Consider the following 19,973-nt stretch of genomic DNA (forward strand, 5'->3'; position numbering starts at 1 on the left):
CACTTGTCATAATGTTTTCAGTGTTCAACCATGTTTTAGCATACATCAGTACTTTATTTCCTTTTATTGTAGAATAAAAATCTCTTGTATTGATATACCACATTTTGTTTATCCATTTATCAGTTGATGGGCATTTGGGTTGTTTCCAATTTTTGCTTATTATGAGTAATTCTGCTGTGAATATTTATGTACAAGTTTTTGTGTGGACATGCATTTCATTTCACTTGGGTGAAAACTAAGAATGGAATTGCTGGGTCATATGGTAACTCAATATTTAACGTTTTCAGGAACTGCCAAACTGTTTTCCAGAGTGGCTACTTCATTTTAAAACCCCATCAGCAATGTACGAGGGCTTCAATTTCTACACAATCAATTTCCATTAGTTTTTACTGTCCATCTTTTTTTTATTATAGTCATCCTAGTGGGTGCAAAGTGGTATCTCATTGTGCTTGACTTTTTTCCCTTATGACTAACAACGTTGAGCATCTTTTCTTGTGCTTATTGGTCATTTGTATATCTTCCTGGACAACATGCCTGTTCAAAACCTTTGCCCAATTTTAAACTGGGTTATTTATCTTTTTAGTTTTGAGTCATAATTGTCCTTTACATATTCTAGATACAAGTCCCTAATCAGATATGTACTTTGGAAATATTTTGTCCCATTTTGTAGGTTGTTTTTTCATCTTTTCACTTTCTTGATGTTGTCCTTTGAAGCTCAAAAGTTCTTTTTTTTTTTTTTTTTTGGATGAAGTTCACTTGTTGTTTTTCTTTTGTTGCTTGTGCTTTACTGTCATAGCTGAGAAACCATTGCCTAATCTAAGGTCATTAATATATACTCCTATGTATTCTTCTAATAGTTGTACAGTTTTAGCTCTTACATTTAGGTCTATACTACATTTTGAGTTAATTTTTGTATATGATGTGAGTTTTCATCTTCTTTCTTTTGCATGTGGAAATCCAGCACAATTTCTTGAAAAGACTCTTCTTTCCCCATTGAACAGTTCCCTGGAGATTGGGCTTTTGGGGGAGCTCCAAAACCCATCTATCCCCTCTGGTGGTTTCTGGGCTGTCTGTGTCCAAGGCTGCCACAAAGCTGGGGAAAGGGAGACATGATTGGTGCATGTTTGTTTGTTTTTTTTATTAATTTATTTTTTAATGTTTATTTTATATTGGAGCATAGTTGATTAACAGTATTGTGTTAGTTTCAGGTGTATAGCAAAGTGATTCAGTTATACATACACGTGTGTCTATTCTTTGTCAAGTTCTTTTTCCATTTAGGTTATTACAGAATATTGAGCAGAGTTCCCTGTGCTATACAGTAGGTCCTTGTTGGTTATGTATTTTAAATATAGCAATGTGTATAGGTCAATCCCAACCTCCCAGTCTATCCCTCCCCCCACCAGCCCTTACCCTCTGGTAATTATAAGTTCGTTCTCTAAGTCTGTGTGTCTGTTTCTGTTTTGTAAATAAGTTCATTTGTATCATTTGTTTTAGATTCTGTATGTAAACATATCATATGATATTTGTCTTTCTCTGTCTGACTTACTTCACTTAGTATGATAATCTCCAGGTCCATCCATGTTGCTGCAAATGGCAGTATTTCATTCTTTTTTTTTTTTTTTTTTAATAAATTTATTTATTTTATTTATTTATTTTTGGCTGCGTTGGGTCTTCGTTGCTGCGTGCGGGCTTTCTCTGGTTGTGGCGAGTGAGGTCTACTCTTTGTTACGGTGCGTGGGCTTCTCAGTGCGGTGGCTTCTCTTGTTGCGGAGCACGGGATCTAGGCGTGTGGTCTTCAGTAGTTGTGGTGCACAGGCTCAGTAGTTGTTGTTCACAGGCTCTAGAGCACAGGCTCAGTAGTTGTGGCACGTGGGCTTAGTTGCTCCGCTGCATGCGGGATCTTCCCAGACCAGGGCTCGAACCCGTGTACCCTGCATTACCAGGCGGATTCTTAACCACTGAGCCACCAAGGAAGCCCTATTTCATTCTTTTTAATGGCTGAGTAACTGGGATTGATGCATGTTAAAATGCTACAAAGTTTGCTGTTCTCAGTGATATTCAGCATTTTTTCTTAATAAACACTCACTGGATTGTTACTAGAATTTGGTTAATTTCTAGAGTTTAGAAAAAAGATAATTTTGACCATTTTGCTAGTATTCTCATTGTTTTTATAGAGGAGAAGATTTTTTGAAGTCCTTACTCCACCATTTAGAAATTATTCTCTATATCATTAATTTTTAATTGTCTCATGGTTTTTAATCTACACATTTGATGCCATAATATCTCTATTTCTGAATTCCCTATTTGAGGTCCTGTTAGTCAAGAAATTGTTTAGTAATTATTTTTAGTTTAAAGCATATGAGGAGCTTAGCAGTCTTTATTGTTGATTTTTAGTTTCATTTCATTGTGCTCAGAGCATGTGTTCATTATTAGTTTGATTCTTTGCTATCTCTTGAGACTTACTTTGTAGACTAGAACATGATCATTTTGTTAAATGTTTCATGTGTCCTTAGAGAGAATATGCCTTCTATTTTGATGGCACCAATTTCTATATATTTCCTTTGTGTTGAGTTTTGTGTTTATTTTGTTGTTCTTATTATATTTGTTATAATTTTCTCTATCAGTTTGAATGGGTTATGGTTGAAACTCACACAGTATAATCATGGATTTATTAATTTCTCCATTTAATTATGTCAAGTTTTGCTTTATATATTTTTTAATCTATTATTGGGCATATACTATTTTAAGAGTTATATTTTATCTGTCGAACTGTTCATATTATCATATAATAGTGAGCCTTTTTATTTCTATGAAAGCTGTTTGCTTTGAAGTTTCTTTTGGCTAATATTAATGTTAATTTATTGATAAGGCAATTAATATTTTATGACTATTCACAAATAAAATTTTAGAACAAACACATCACCAAAATTATTTATTTAAAAAATCAAGACAGCTAGACCTATGCAATTTTCGTGATGGCCTTTTACTGTTAGCAGAGGCAAGAGTAGAATCCAGGTCTTCTATTATAAAATTTCTTTCTACTCAGTTGTAACAGAGAAGGCAGTACTTTTTGGTTCAAGAGAATATACTTTCTCAAATAGAGCATGAAAGTAAGAGCAGTAAACGATCTCTTAAATATGAATTCTCCTGAAGGGAAAGCATGTTTTACAGTATTCGTTATACTGAATTACCTTGCTCAGCATATATGTCATGCCCAAACAATTCTTGTTTTATTTATGAGTATTTCTTGGAAGCCGATATGAAATTTCTTCTATTACTAGTTTAAAATTTCATTCAGAAAAATAATTAATTTATATAGGAAATATAAACAAATGTTTAAAAAAAAAAGAACCTATGCAGAATAAAGTAAAACTTAGTTTTCTTCCCACTCCTGAACTCATCACCAGTTCCCATGGCAGAAGTAACAGCATTCCTTCATTAATCTTTCAAGATGTATTCTGTGATTTACCATCACATAGGTCTAGAAAACTCTTTTATTTTTAACTTAAATGGTAGCATATCATGCACACGGTTCACATCTTGCTGTTTTCAACTTACAAAATATTGGAAATTATTCCACATCAGCACATGCATATTAATCCCATTCATTTACGTGGCCTTATAATATTACACTCTGTGACTATCATACATTATTTATGCAGCCATCTATTGATGAACATTAATGTTGCTTAATCTTTTGCTACCAGAAATAATATTGCAAAGGATCTCCATCCTCATCTGCAAATTTTCATATGTACAACTCTATCTTTACAAATGGACTTACTTGATCAAATAGTGTATATATATATATATATATATAAACTTTTGATGGAATATTGCACAGTGACTCTACTTAGGGGTTATACTTTCATTATCAATATACCAGAGTGCCTTTTGTCTACATTTTAATCAACACAGTGTCTTATCAAATATTTTCATAATTTTAAAATCCATTTATCATTTTATGACAGAAATTGAATACTTTTTAAAATTTCAAAGTTGTTTATATTTTCCTTTCTTTGAATTTTCTTTTTAATACCCTTTGCCCCATTATTCATGTATTTTTTCTTTCAATTTTGTAGGAGCTCATATGTATTAAATAATTTAATCCTTTATTATATTGCAGATATTTTACCCAGTTTGCCTTTTGTCTTTTGACATTTTTTACGTTGTTTTTCTCCTACAATTTCTTCAGTAACATTAAATGTCATTCTTTTCTTTAGGTCTTCTATGATTTGTATCAAACTCAGAAAGGCTTTCCTCATTCTAGCATACTAAAAATAAAATAACACATATATTTATGTATGTAAGAAAAGTAGATACTTTTGAAGAATCAGTCATTTTGTGATTTAAAAACTGTGTGTTCTTTAACATTATTCAATATAAGCTTCTCTAGCAAGTAGCTGCTGCGCCTAAAATTTACTACTTAACTAAGGGCAAACAAACTATAAGCCAAAGGAAGGGGAAGCTCTTCAGAGCTGTAATGTCCCTAGTTTCAGCATATGCTAAGAAATATCTGACTATTTTTGGTGTGTCATCATCCAACCTTTTCTCTTACCCAGTATCTCTTTTGCTTATTCCTTTGAGTGATTTCTGGAACTTAATAGTCATAATAATTATTAAATATTTATTAAGATATTATTAAGTATTCACACTTTTAATTGTCAATTATCCTGATAACTTAGTATGTTATACACTTTGTAAATTAAAATATTGAGGATCAGAGGGTCTGAGTAAATTTCTCCAATTTATACAGCTAGTTGATAGCAGAGCTCTGTCTTAAACCCACAGTTTCTGACTCCAAGTCTGTTGCTTGCTGACTACATCACAGTTACCGCTACATTTGTGTTTACTGTGATAATTTTCAGCTTATAAAACAAATTTGCATACGTCATCTAATTGGATTCTGATAGCAACAGTTTAAATTAGACTGAAAGGTGGTTATTGTTAACCTCATTTTACAGGTAAGGACATTTAATTCCTGAAAAGATAAAGAATGTTTCTAAGCTAATAGTTGTTTCATAGCCAAAGCAGGTAATCAAATAAGGATTGCTTATCCAAAGTTAGATATTATTTCTTTTAAACAACTGTACATCTAACACAACCTTATTTTATTTTTTTTACTTTAAAAACGCTAAATTTTGGATTTTAAATTTTATGAGTACTTGTTCTATTGGGAGCTTTCTGGAACTGGTTATTTTGTACATGTTTGGTATCTTGTATCAGTTAGCTATTATCACAGTAATGTTGTACAATAGACACCACAATACTATGCAATAAATAACCATAATACCTAAATGATATTAGGTATCATATCAACAATATACATAATGTTTGCTCACAAATTCTCAGGATTTCTGGGCAGTTCTTATGGTCGTGACAAGGCTTGCTTATACTATGTGATCAGCTGAAGGGCAGGTAGATGACTCTGCTGATCGTGGCCGCATCTCTCCCATGCTAGCTGTCAGATGGTCTCTTAGGATGGATTCAACTCTTCTCCACATTTAATCACTCAAAACACATTTATTTAATGTGCTGGGAAGAGCTCCCTAAAGTAGATTCACCTCCAGTGAAAAAAAATGGCAGGTGACTTCCCTCCACCAAGGGCAGCCAGCACCTTCTAATCTAAGACCTGGTATGTACTATGTATTCCCTGGTGCTAGGTGTTAGGGACAGTATAATGAGCAAGACAGGTGAGATCCCTGTTTAAGAGAGTTTATAATCCAGTGAGGAAGATCAATGGCAAACAAGGAAATATTGATTTTAAAGTGTACCTCAAAAAAAATAAACAGGCTATGATGATATAGAATAATGGAGGTGTGCTTTTATTAGATAACTGATCAGGAAAGACCTCTCTGAGGAAATAAGATTAATAAGAACAGTAAACCTGGTTGCAATTGACAAAATCCCAGTTCAAATGAAGTTGAATAGAATTAAGTGCATTGGCTCATATACTGAAAGTATGAGAAATGTATAGGGGATTTGAAGGAAGGAGCTAGTCTTAGGGGTAATTGGAACTACGGATTTAAATGTCCTTAGGATATCATGGTCTCTCCCCTGGTCATCACTGCTTCTGTTTCTGAGGCTTTTTTTTCTCTTCTCCTACAATACCACGAGTAGACTTACATAAACTACAAGGACATGAACTGACCACACTAGGCTGAGAAATCTGTGACCATAGAAGAAAAGAGACTCTTTCCCCTCAGCTTGAAAACTTCTCTGGAATTTTACAAACCCGTCTTCCTGACTTAGATCTCATATCCACCTCTTGAGCCAACCACTTTGGCCTGGGATAATTATAACAGCTCACATTCACAGACGTGTATAGACTTGGGATAGGAAAACCAATTTCCCTAAAGAAAAGCACAAAAGGGTGGCACTAACATGGAAACAGGAGAAATCTTTGTGAGCCTGGATCCCTCCCTCAAAATGTATATTCATCAAGTGAATTTATGTCTAACCCATATTAGTATGTCCACTGGTAACTGGTATAGGACTTAATACATTTTCAAAATGATAACATAATTTTTATAACTTTTGGGTATTCAAAGTTCTTTCTTTTAGGTACAAAAATATAAAACTTTAATCTCATATTTGTTTTCAAAGCTTCTTCTGTTTCTCCCTACTCAGACCTGGTCCAGGATTAAAAACTAGTGGGGGAAAAGTTGTAGACATGATTTTCTTGGGTTGTGGAGAGAGCCACCATCTTCCCTCTTGGAGAGTATTCACTAATTATCAGCCCAATAATTGTTTTTTGTTGAATCTCTCTACTTTGTGGATCTAGAGTCATGTGATGGTCTAAGAGTGGCAGCGTTAGTTTTATTCACCTCTTAGCATTTCCTACGGTGATGTTTCTGAAGTTTAGATTGTCAGCTAAAACTACATTAAAACAGAAAGTCTTACATTTTGTCTTGGAATTGCAACAATTCTTGTATTTTAAAATCAGAATCAGGTGTATAAAAATTCAAAGAATAAAAACACATTTATATGTTATTTTAATAAATACAAATAAACCTAAGTTTTTCAAGTTTCTTTTACATTTTGGATTAAAAGAAATTGTTACTTTAGTGACAGAAAATTACATAATAAATTATACTTTTAAGTAAATGGATTTTGACCTCAAGCACTTTGTTCCACTTACTAAGCCTATAAATATTTTCATAAGCCTATTAAAATAAATTTATTTTCAGATCCTTTTGAAGCATTCATCATCTTTTCTATTCGCCATGAGATCAGAAGGATTGATCTTCATAAAAGAGACTATAGTTTACTTGTTCCTGGATTGAGAAACACAATAGCACTTGATTTTCACTTCAATCAAAGTTTACTTTATTGGACAGATGTTGTAGAAGACAGAATATACCGGGGCAAGCTTTCTGAAAGTGGAGGTACATCTATTACAATGTTGACTTAATGTTCAGATTGACTTCTAACTGAAAATTCCAGAAAAATATGCTGTAATTAGAAGGAATTTTGATTAATCTTTGACCTTTGGTTCTTCATCTTCTCCCTCATATGTGTAAAGCCAGGGATGTGAAGTATATGTGTGAAGATAGGGGAGGGAAGTGGTGAAGGCCTGTACTGTTCACACCATTTTCAAGTTGTGAACTTTTTCATGCATATTCGGTGAAGAAATTTATTAACAAGAAAAAAAAGCATTGTCTCCTACATACTAGTAGTCATATTTTTGTCAGTTAACATAGCTTGTTTTTTATTTGGTTTTCACCTTTCAGCATAATTCAAAGAAATAATGAATTATTACAAAGATTACAAATATGAGCTAAATATTTTTTTTCTATGATTTGACATCTCTTTTCTCCAATCTAGGCTGTTCTTTAGTAACAAGGCCTTGAGATAAATATATGTAATAATTCTCTTGAAAATTTTAGATCTGTGTAGCATTCCAAAGGCCAGGTATTTCTATCACCATCTAAATTCCTCCTTAAATCACCTATACAATTTTGGAAAAATATAGTATTTGAACACACTATATAATTATGATCTGTGAGTTTGTGTCCTGTGTCATATTGCAAGGTACTGACTTCAAATGATGGATTTAGATCCATGACTTTAGATGGTTAACTGTTCAAAAAACCACACTATTAAAAAGTCTAACAAAAGCACTGACAATGTCATAAATTATAAAGAGCTATCCTATTAGAAAAAGGATTGTTTTTTAAACATATATATATATTTAATTCCAAAATAAATTAAGGAATGGATAAATAAGAATAGTGCTGTGTATTACCAAATTGCTTATTTCTATTTAGACCACACTACTGCCTTCTTCTCTTATTTGCAAACATGTTATATCCTGCAAGTCTTATGGCTTGCTGGATATAACATGCAAGCCATAAAACTTGGCTTATGGTGTGGAGGTGGGTGATTTGGGGCTTTTGTTAAGGTTAAATGCAGCAAGAGTGATCTTATCAGGCATGCTTCAAAAAAAGAGTGGGTGCTGACTAGCTACGATGCGTGTTGCCCCAGGTGGACTTTTTCTTTTTATTCTACCCCTGAAGATCAACGTTTGAATTAAATTGCACCAATTTTAACCAGCACATCATTATTATTTCCAAAATCCCTTGTTCTGACTAAAAAGTCAGAAGCACGAAATAACTTTTTTGCAACCTAAACATTGTTATTAGCCTCAGAGTTGTTTAAAGATTCTGTTATACTGTCACTGAAAGGATTTAAGAGATTAAAAAACTCTGCTGGGAAAGATCAGTGATTCTAAATTTGGGGCCTCCTTAGTTTCCTCTGTGCCAGGTAGCACTTTTGCACTGTATCTCTCAAGGTTAATATAATGTTAAATACTTCATATTGCTAATAAGTAGGCCTTTTCCTTTGCGCTTAACAGGTTGCTTGAATGGGTGCAAGTGTTGGTTTCTCTTTTTTTGTAGGTGTCAGTGCTATTGAAGTGATTGTGGAGCATGGCCTGGCTACCCCAGAAGGACTAACAGTTGACTGGATAGCAGGCAACATATACTGGATAGACAGCAATCTGGACCAAATCGAAGTGGCCAAACTAGATGGTTCCTTGAGAACTACACTCATAGCAGGAGCTATGGAACACCCCAGGGCCATCGCTTTGGACCCAAGATATGGGTAAAGAAGTTTGCCTTTCACAGATTCACTTTGGCATAAAAAATAATCTTTCAAATTAATACTGAATTCAATTATCTCATAAATTATGAGTCATAGTGCTTATTTTATGCATGTAAATATGTGTGTGTATATACTTGTGCATAGTTGTGTATGTATGTGTGTGTTTATATGTACACATACAATTATATACATACATAATTTGTGTGTGTATATATATCTATATAGATATAGATATATCTCAACCAGTTTTAGTTTGTTACCATGAATTTTGTTATAGGATTGCTTACATAGGTACTTTTAGAGGATAGAACTTTTTTTTTCTAAATATGGGCATTACACCCTTTTGGAAGCTATTGTAACTCTATTTTGAAGCAATAATTTAATGAATTTCTTTTTGACCTGCCAAAGAGATGCTGTAATTGTTTCTAAGGGTTGCAAACCGTGGACCAGTCTTTGGTCCAAACAGTCACAGATGTTAACCACCTCACCCTTTATTTGTATTGATATTTGTATATACTTGGAGTTAGTTTGAAAGAAAATTAGAATAAGCTTGAAAGAGTCCAGTATTGAGATGCTAACTTTTGGGATATTTGAAAGACAAGACACATGATTCTGGAAAACAAGGTCAAATGTATAATTCAGGTTATTGCCCCCACTGTTTCCCTGTGTTCCTTTCTGAAAGAGCAGAAGAGAGACAGTGGATTTGGAGCTAGGAAACAAGGGTTCCAGAGCTGCTCAGTCATTTATCCTCTGGGAAATCTACTCACGTGTATTATCTTCCCTTAGATTTCAGTTTTCTCTTTTGTAAATCAGGGATAATAATTTCTTTATAATTAGGTTGTTTTGAGGAGCTGGGAAAATGTAGAAGATAATATATAACTCATCTACATGAGAATGCTTTGCTATTGCTGTTAATTGTTTATTTATTTGGTATTTATTTTGTTAATCCCAAATCATTGTCAAGTCTAAAGGATGGTAGAAAGGAAATTTTTTTTTGGCTCTGTACCTTTAAGTAATACAAAATCTAGGGAGGACCAAGGCGAGGGGGGAGTCAGCCAGGAGGGACTTTAATGAGATGTAGAAGAGAGAAAAGGGAGCCTTGTGTTTAAGTCAGCTTCCTGGCCCACACTCTCTGCTTTGTGTACTGGTTTATGCCCAAGACCCAGAAATCAATAGATTGGGAAGTCTGTTTGTTTTCCTTTTACTCAATTCAGATACAGAAATTAAAGGGACAAGGCAGCTTGTCTAGAGCAAGGCTCCGAACTGGCAACTCTCATTGCTGTGTTTGTTTTATCTTCCACAGAGTTTGACATTTATTTGAATTAGTTGCCAAAATTTAAAATATTGAAAGATTTTGCATACAACTCTGGATTTCTGGCTTCTTTCAAAAAAGTAGGGAGATCTGGCCACAATCAACAGAGCGGCAATTGTATCTTTTTTTTTTTTTTTTTTTTAACATCTTTATTGGAGTATAATTGCTTTACAGTGGTGTGTTAGTTTCTGCTTTATAACAAAGTGAATCAGCTATACATATACATACATCCCCATATCCCCTCCCTCTTGCGTCTCCCTCCCACCCTCCCTATCCCACGCCTCTAGGTGGTTACAAATCACTGAACTGATCTCCCTGTGCTATGCGGCTGCTTCCCATTAGCTATCTATTTTACATTTGGTAGTGTATATAAGTCCATGCCACTATGGAGAACAGTATGGAGGTTCCTTAAAAAACTAAAAATAGAACTACCATATGACCCAGCAATCCCACTACTGGGCATATACCCTGAGAAAACCATAATTCAAAAAGACACATGCACCCCAATGTTCATTGCAGCTCTATTTACAATAGCCAGAACATGGAAGCAACCTAAGTGTCCATCGACAGATGAATGGAAAAGAAGATGTGGCACATATATACAATGAGCTATTACTCAGCCATAAAAAGAAATGAAATTGAGTTATTTGTAGTGACGTGGATGGACCTAGAGACTGTCATACAGAGTGAAGTAAGGCAGTTGTATCTTTTAGCCTGGAGGTATGTCCTCCAGTTTACATGGTTTACGCTTTGCCCATTTCACTCATTACCTCCTGTAATAACAGTTCACTAGGAAGAGATCATCTGTGTCTAATGAGAAATTCCCTTTTTCAAACAGACTCTCCCTGAGGTTACGAGTAGATTGCCAATCTTGACCCTTTACTTCCCACAGAGGTCCATCATCAACAGAGGTTTTTACCCTCAGTGTAACAGCTACTGGTGTGAACTTTTCACCTATTTGACCTATCTACGTTGTACCAGCACCTTATCTGCATGAGGAACTTTCTGTATAAGGGAAAGTGGTATTTTGGAGAAAGTTGTAATTTTAGCAAGTATACCAACATGGTAGGAGAACTGCTTCCCAAAAAAACAAACGGCACACAGAGAGTAAAAACAAATAAATAAAACAGGTGTATAAAAATTTTGAAAATAGTCTGATCAAGCAAAGCAGTAGATCTGGGAATTGAAGCTTCTTTTCCTGTAGCTTGGAACTGACAATGCTTAGAATAAACTTATTTATCTCAGCTTGTTTGGGGAATAGCCAACCTGAGAAGAGAAAAAGAAAACAGAAATGCAAAAGACACACAACCCACAAATGCTATTTAAATGAAAATATCAGGCACTATTTCAGTGATATAAGGGGATTTCCAGAAGTAAAATGTTCTCTAAGAGTTGAAAGTTAGTATAGAAAGCTAGTCTCTGAGGAGGGAAAACTTGATATTGCTCCTGAGAAAGTTGATGTCCTCCATTGCTACTATAAAATTGTGAGGCTAATTAAGATAATTACAGTGGTAATAATTTTATTTAATGGGTGAAGAAATAACACTTGTAAAATTGTTTCTGGTGTAAATGACCAAAGTTCAAATGGCAGTACCAATTCACTAACTCTAGGAATAAATTAAAAGTTTGACAGGTTTGGGTATCATATGATATGATAGAATTTTTATTATTAAAAATTATTTTATAAAGGATTGACAACGGTTAAATATGAGGTTCATGTAAATACCTTTAGAGCCCAGTTGTAAATTTAAATTTAAAATTAGCAATTAAATTTTAAAAATGTAGTGCAAATATTAAAATTTATTTTCAGGTTTATGGGATATTTTGGTGAAAAGTTCATAGACATTTTTAAACATTGGACCTTTCATAAAGTAGGCTGAGAGACTAGTAAAAATAAGTATTCCCCTATTTCTCACATTATTGATGAAATAGGTAAGAAAGCTGTGAATCAAAATTATAGGAGCTCCAAAGACATTTAAACAGTTTTTGAAAATTTTTATTTTAGGATAAACCCACTGGATAATTTTTCGAGAAATGTGGTTTGTGTAAATGCTATTACCTTTCCTACTAGATCATAAGCTTTCTGATGGCAGAGTTGCTTCCATGTCTATGAAATCCTTCACTGCCCTTGATATATATAATTGTGCTCAAAGTGCTTGTTCAATAAATTAATGCATATGAATAGCCCTTTAATTTACATGAAACTTACTGGAACTCAAGGATACACCTTAAAGAGTGAAGTATACAGTAAAATACAATAATGGGCAATACTATCATCTTCTTTGACAATAATGAATGAAAGAAAAAGTTTGCAACCAGCCACTTTGTTCCCTCAGCACAGCTGAGATAAAAAGCAGGCTATAACGTTAACCCCATAAAACACGTTTACATCACATGATCTTCTGAAGCAGTCAAGGTCTTTGTGACCTTTTTTTTACAAATCTCAAAAAAGAAATGTTTTAATCAATACTTTGCTTCCTCAACATAGAATCCACAGACCTTCATTTTACATTATAAGACATGTTTGCTATCATGTCACATTCCTTCAGTATTCTGGGTTTTGACCCAGTGTCCCAAGTGACAAGTTATTCCAAGATGCTAAATTGGGAATCTTAGGGAGGAGCTATTTTTCTTTCATTCCATTTTAAAGGAATACACTTATTGCTGAGGTGACCTGAAAGAGTACATGAATCTCCTCTAAACATCAAGCTTATTATTAGGCAGTAACAAGCACCAGGGAGTTCAGAATCTACAGGGTACTCACTTCAGTTCTTGAACTTTCATTGCTTTTATGCTCCTGTAACTGCATGGTGTCTTCCTGCTTCTTTGCTGGTATTTAGTTTTCATTTGTCGTAATAAATGGACTCTGCTATAACCATTGCAGTTGGTGAAAGCAGATATAGTAATTGTGAAGACTAGTGAGACATCTAAATAAAATTTTAATTTTATCTGGGAGCATTTCTAAATGAAACTAATAACATTGTTGGTTTCAGAAGGCCTAAAGATTATAGATAAGTAACCTCTTTTTTGTGCCAAGATCCTTTATTTTCACCTTCTGCACCTTGACCTGATAGATTATAATAGCTCTTTCATGCCCGTAATGGTACAAGTTGTTCATGGTCCATTTCCCCAGTTTAATCCTGATACAGACTAACCTGTGAATGCAGGAACTATAGAACCAGTAGACTGTAGTCTCTTTTTTAAAAGCAATCATGGTTGAACATTTCCATAAGTCCTGTAAGAAGGGATATCCAGTCTTTGTATACTTGAAGAAATAATGCAGTCATTGAAATGCTAATACATTTTAACCATAAAAAGAAAGTAATAAGGGAAAAATGATTCTTTTAAAATACCACATTGTAAAGTGTACAAAAGAGTGCCTAGGATTTTATGAAACAATGATCCTTGAAATCAACTTTTAAAATTGATTGTTAACTGACTACTGTCAAGGTTAAGAACATTTTTAGGGGAACTAATTCTAGCACATGTATTTTATAAAAAGTGTTGGAAATTTCCCACCTAAATTAACGAAAGATAGGACTCTAGTGACCACTGCAGAAGAAACAGCTTAATGCTGCTATGTTTAGTGAAGAAATGAAGGGACCACTTATTTTATAATTCCTCAGAGTGTCCCAAGCCATACATTTTTGTCCACTGGAAACATGCATTTGAAAGTCTACAGTGTCTGTTTCTGGTAAACCTACATATAGAGCATGCAGAATTGCAGGGTTACTTATATGCATGTTGGGAATTGCTGCAACCACATAAGGCAGAAGAAGGCAGAAAGTTAAAAGAGAGACACCAATTCTCTATTTGTTGTACAGGCAAAAGACAGTGTTTCAGAAGTCTTTGGGTCATCAATCCAGAGTGTGGAGTACAATGTTCTCTAGATCTAGTGGGATCTTATCCACACATACTCAGACTACCTATGACTCTCAAATTCACTGTGTTTGTTTTCAGGGATTATTTTTCCTAATCTTTTTCAAACTTGGAAATCTCTCTACTTTACCTTGTTTGTCAAGATATCATCATAAATTTAATCGATGCTAGGTTGGTCTTGTTTCTTCAAATAACCTTAATTTTTTAATGTTACGTTTAAAGGGAAGCTGATAAGGAACAACCTGGTGTCAGTGAAAAGTTGTGTGCATCCAAAATTAAATTTGAAGTGAGACACATAATTCATTTCATATTCATCGTTTTCAAGAAAGGCATTCAACTACTTAACCAAATAGCCTACCAGCTTTATATTAATTAACCTTTGTTTTATTTTTTATTTAATTAGAACAGATTACATATGTGATAACTTAGAAGCAATATATAGTACTGATATTTCCAGATAATTAGCACTTTCTCATACAAAACAATCCTATTCTTAAACTTTAGTCTTTTCAGAAAAAGATTCCCAACAATAAGATTTTATAAATGTTCTCTGGTACATTTTTAAAAATTATCTATTTACTTAATTTTGGGTTAGTTACACTTTTAAACTTTTATTTTAGAAATTTTTAAATATACAAAATAAAAGGAATTGTAAAATAAATTCCCTCGTATCTATCACCCAGCTTCAACAATTATAAATACATTGTCCTCTGATATATTAATGTTCATCTTTATCCTTCCCCAACAGTTTATGTAACTTATTCAAATATTTGGTGGTTAAACGATGAATGATTTAGATATTGTTTTTGTGGATATACTCCCACCACCAGAGCTATGGAAACTCCTAAAGATGCTAATGAAACAAAAACTTTTTTTTTAAAATATAAACTCATTTTATAAGAGATATTCTGTGAGATAAACCTATTCTATGACCTACTCCTCTGAATTTTTTTATCATGGCTTTGACTCATGCTTACTTTATAAAACTAATCTACCTTCACATACATGCTGTTGTAACATTTAAACATTGACATTAGTATTAATTCTCATTCTTTCTCTCCGTGTGTGTGTGTGTGTGTGTGTGTGTGTGTGTGTGTGTGTCTGTCTGTCTGTCTGTCTGTCTCTCTCCATTTCTTTAATAGTTTGGAATGACTTTGAATTTTGCCTTTAAAAGAATATTCTCTCTGAATATGTGTGTGGATGCTTGTGTAAACACAAATGTTTCTATGTGCTAGCCATTCTGTGTGCTAAATTGTTTACATCCATTACCTCATCAAATACTCTGATCAGTGGTACTATTAGAGTTTTTATTTACAGATGAGCAAACGGAGGCTGAGATTAAGTACGCTGGAGTCAGTGACAGATCGAAAATTTGATTCCAAGCTTGTCTGATGCAAAAACATATGCATTGCCACCATTCAACGCTGACACAATTATTTAATGACATTTTTTTGAAGGTCTAGTACTTAAGTTGTATGGGAACCTGCTCATCAAGAAGGTCAATATCTTCTTGACCACACATGCCTTTAGCACACATACTTATTAAATTTATTCTATAATGTTTTGTATTGTCTTCTAATCATTTCATATTTGTAATTCCCATATCCTATAAGAGATTATATACCTCTCAAAAACTGAAGTCATAATGAATACTTAGTTTACATCACTCCACATTTCCTTAAATGGATATAATAAATTTTTTAAAAGAGAAGAAAGTTTGAATTGCATTTTGAATTTTGTTCCAGAGGATTGTTTCATTTTTCCAAGATATCCACCAAATTCATATACCTAAGGATCATTCATAGTAATGGAAGAATTGCAAAATAGCAAGGCTATATACAATTACAATGAAAACAAATTTATTTTTACCAGTAACTTTACCACTTCTGACCAAAATGTTGTCAGAACTGATAATAGGAAAATTTGTTGGACTGTCACTGTCTCTCCAGTTCTTTGCATTTTCCCTCCCCAAATCTCCATGCTGTCCATTGGGTTGGTTCTACTACCAAGGTAGAGAAGGCAACTACCATTTATTGATTACCAACCATGTTCCTACTCCAGTACCAAATGCTTTCCCTTTGTTATTTTATTTAGTGACATGATATTAAAGAGTTAGATGTTAAAAGCATGAGAACAGAAGTTAAGCTATCCAGTTTCCCAATTCCATCTGCCACTTGCTGGCCATGTAACCTGGTCAAGTAATTTAACTTCTCTAAGCTTGTTTTCTCATCTGTAAAACATGGATAACTTTAGCCATGGCCTCATGGTGGATTAAATGAGATAATCTATATAAAGCTCTGAAAATAGTATTTAACGTATAGTAAGCACTCAAACGTTAGCTAGTTGTAATAATTGTGGAATTGTTGTGTAACTATATTATAATACTATAGAAACATGCATCAGCAGTTTAGGCCACAGTCAATGAAACATAAACTATCTATTACCTAATAGCCTTAGAAATCAAATGCACAACATGAAACATTTGATGCCTATCGTGTGGAACTGTTTATACACCATGAATTTGTAGAGTTACAAGTAGTATTTAGTAAACAATAAATTGTATTATAACACCTGCGTGTTTGTATAAATCAAAATATATGATATCCTTCTGTTTCCCCTCTGTATCCTCTGTCATATGATCTGTTCCATTCATGTGAATCTAAATATCATCTCCATGCAGAATACTTTCAAATTCATGTCTCCAACTCTGCCACCTTCACTGAACTTCACCTTGGTGTACCACACAGGTTCCTGGAAATCTCCTTTTTTATGTCTTAACATCTCAAGATCCAAAAATTCAAAACTAAACTTTCAATTGCTATCCACACCCATGCACACTCAATTCCCAGCTATTAAAATCTGTTTCTCTTCCATTTTCCCCATTTCACTTAGTGGATTCCCTGCCCACCCTCTGCCTGTCCTTACTCTGAGTATGCCAAAACAAGAAACTGACAGTCATCCATGCTTCTGTTCTCTACTTCATTCCCTACATCCAATTACCATTTAGTCCTGGCACTTAGTTCTACCTCCAAAATATTCCTTGAATCCATTCACTTCACTGCTATTACCATATCCCAAACCACTACCGTCTTTGCCTGGTCCTTTAAAATAACCACCTGATGTACCCATTCTCCTGCCTCTCTATAATCCACTTGTATATGACATCATGTTTCTCCCCTGCTTAAATGTGCTTCTTATTCCCTTGGAATAAAATCCCAAATAATTACCTTACCCTGCAAGATCCATAAGATCACCCTCTTCAACCTCACCTTCTTCCCCTTTCCTCCTCACTGCCCCGTTTCTGATACATTGGCCTTATTTCTGTTCCTCAGTCACCCACTTTTTTCCCCCATTAGGGCTTTTGTATCTGCTGTTTATTTTTCATGTCCTCCTCTTTATACTGTTCTCCTCATCTCTCAGATTCAGTGTAAATATTATCTCCTCAAAGTGCTCTCTTTTCCTGATTACCTTCTCTAAGTGGATCACGCACCTGCTATTCTCTCTCATAAGAAAATTATTCTTGAACATATTTCAACTGCTGTAATTTTATATTCATGTGTTTATTTAGTCTGTCTCCCCCACTGAACTCTAAGCCCTGTGAGGGTAGATAATGCATCTGTTTCTCTTGTGATTGTTTACCTAGACAATGCCTAGCATGTCATAGGCACTCCATAAATATTTGTGAAATGAATGACTGAAACAAGAGCATTCTTTCCTTTTCTTCAGAATTCTTTTCTGGACAGATTGGGATGCCAACTTTCCTCGCATTGAATCTGCCTCCATGAGTGGTGCTGGGAGAAAAACCATCTACAAAGACATGAAAACAGGGGCTTGGCCTAATGGACTCACTGTGGACCACTTTGAAAAAAGGATAGTTTGGACAGATGCCAGGTTTAGAAAATGATTTTTTCTTTATTTTCTGTTACCTTCCTCAGATGATGTTTACAAAATAAAAATTGTTCTCATGTGCACGTATCATGTATACACACATTGACATCAGTGGTGATTTTTGTTTGTTTTCATTATGATGGCTTTTTTTTAATGTTTCTACAAATCAGATACAGGCCCATAAAATATTTTTTATACAAATTTTTTGTTATTTATCTAAATAGTATAAGCACATCAGTGGACTATTTGAATGAGTTTTGATATACTACTGATGCATTTCCTTTTCTGTAGGTCAGATGCCATTTATTCAGCCCTGTATGATGGAACAGGCATGATAGAAATCATCCGAGGTCATGAATACCTTTCTCATCCCTTCGCTGTGTCTCTATATGGGAGTGATGTCTATTGGACGGACTGGAGGACCAACACATTGTCAAAAGCCAATAAGTGGACAGGGCAGAATGTCAGTGTGATTCAGAAAACTAGTGCACAGCCATTTGACCTTCAGATATACCATCCCAGTCGTCAGCCACAGGGTAAGTGCTTGTTATGAATTAACCACCAGAAATATTTTTACCTTAATCATATAATATTCAAACTGTAAAATAACTTTTGTAAGTTAACAGCTATTAATATTTTATGTATTGTATGATGGAAGTGGTGCCAGCCTTTATTTTAATTAGCTCAGGATTTTTTTCTTTGCTTTTTATTTATTTTACACACAAATAGAGAAATCTTAGAAATTAAGTGTTTTAACCCAAGTCCCCCAATTTTTAGTCACTGCTATTGCATCAGTAAAAGATACTGTGGGAAGCTGTGGAATGTCTTCCGATTTGGAGTCTATTACCTAAATATGATCAGTAAATTAAAGGAAGACACCAAGGACACATTTATGTTGGCCCCCAAATGGTCACTGTGCAGTATATTGGGAAGAGAGGGAATAGTGTATAATAAAGGATAAACCATCTGTTTTGAGCTTTTCTATTTTAAGAGAATTCAGTTCATATGGACATGTGTGTTACCTATCCCCATGTATTCCACATTTTGGTCAATAGTAATCTCTACCTTGGTTTTGTGATTTCATTTCCTCCACTCAATCCTTGTCAGAGTTAATTCTAAGCCTCACATTTCTTTTTCTTTCTTTTTTGTTTTTTTTTCCCCAGGGTACCATGGCCATTCGGTGTAACATCAGCTCATTCTTTTATACCTCTTACCTGACTCTTCCTCATCATGATGTATGTCATAACATATGGAAATCTCATTCCAATGCAAATAATGTCCCCATTATCATTAGCATATTTTTGTTTGAGACTTATGATACTCAAATGACAAGCTCTTTCTCAAAGAGGATACTTTTTCTCCTTTTCTCCCTCTTTCAGTGTAGAGTAAGCAGATCTTCCACTTCCTTGGCATTTCTGGTCTTATGGACCACACTTCAAGACTTATTTTAAATACATGGGGTATTGTCTTATTTTAGACTTGATTAAAAATACTCACCTCTGTGGTTGAAAAATTCTATGTCTGTCCTGTGTCTTTCTTCAATATTTGGCCTTAATTCTCCCTTGAAACTATTTCTCCTACCAAAATGTCCTCATTGGTAAAATTTTCTGTGCTCTCTCTCTGACTTACTCTGATTAAATCTAGTTATCTTTCCAGAAACTAGAAATTTCTCACTTTTAATTTTCTTATATAATTGATCCTTCTTTGTCACATGGGACTTTCTACACACCCTAAATTATGTGAGCAGTCACCTTAATCCTTTGCTATTGCCCTTAGCTCCTCTACTCCT

At 34.2% G+C, this 19,973-nt stretch overlaps 1 protein-coding gene across 1 annotated transcript in view; it reads left to right on the forward strand.

The window, feature by feature from the left end:
- The window catches only part of LRP1B (LDL receptor related protein 1B), a 1,676,205-nt gene that overhangs the window by 1,008,723 nt on the left and 647,509 nt on the right, over nt 1-19,973 (forward strand). The window contains exons 25-28 of the mRNA XM_068543688.1: nt 7,191-7,388; nt 8,901-9,105; nt 18,023-18,187; nt 18,476-18,720. Coding sequence (XP_068399789.1) covers nt 7,191-7,388; nt 8,901-9,105; nt 18,023-18,187; nt 18,476-18,720 — 813 coding nt within the window. The remainder of the gene's footprint in view (nt 1-7,190; nt 7,389-8,900; nt 9,106-18,022; nt 18,188-18,475; nt 18,721-19,973) is intronic.

The sequence above is a fragment of the Eschrichtius robustus genome, chromosome 5 (genome assembly GCF_028021215.1).
Source record: "Eschrichtius robustus isolate mEscRob2 chromosome 5, mEscRob2.pri, whole genome shotgun sequence".
Lineage (NCBI taxonomy): Eukaryota > Metazoa > Chordata > Mammalia > Artiodactyla > Eschrichtiidae > Eschrichtius > Eschrichtius robustus.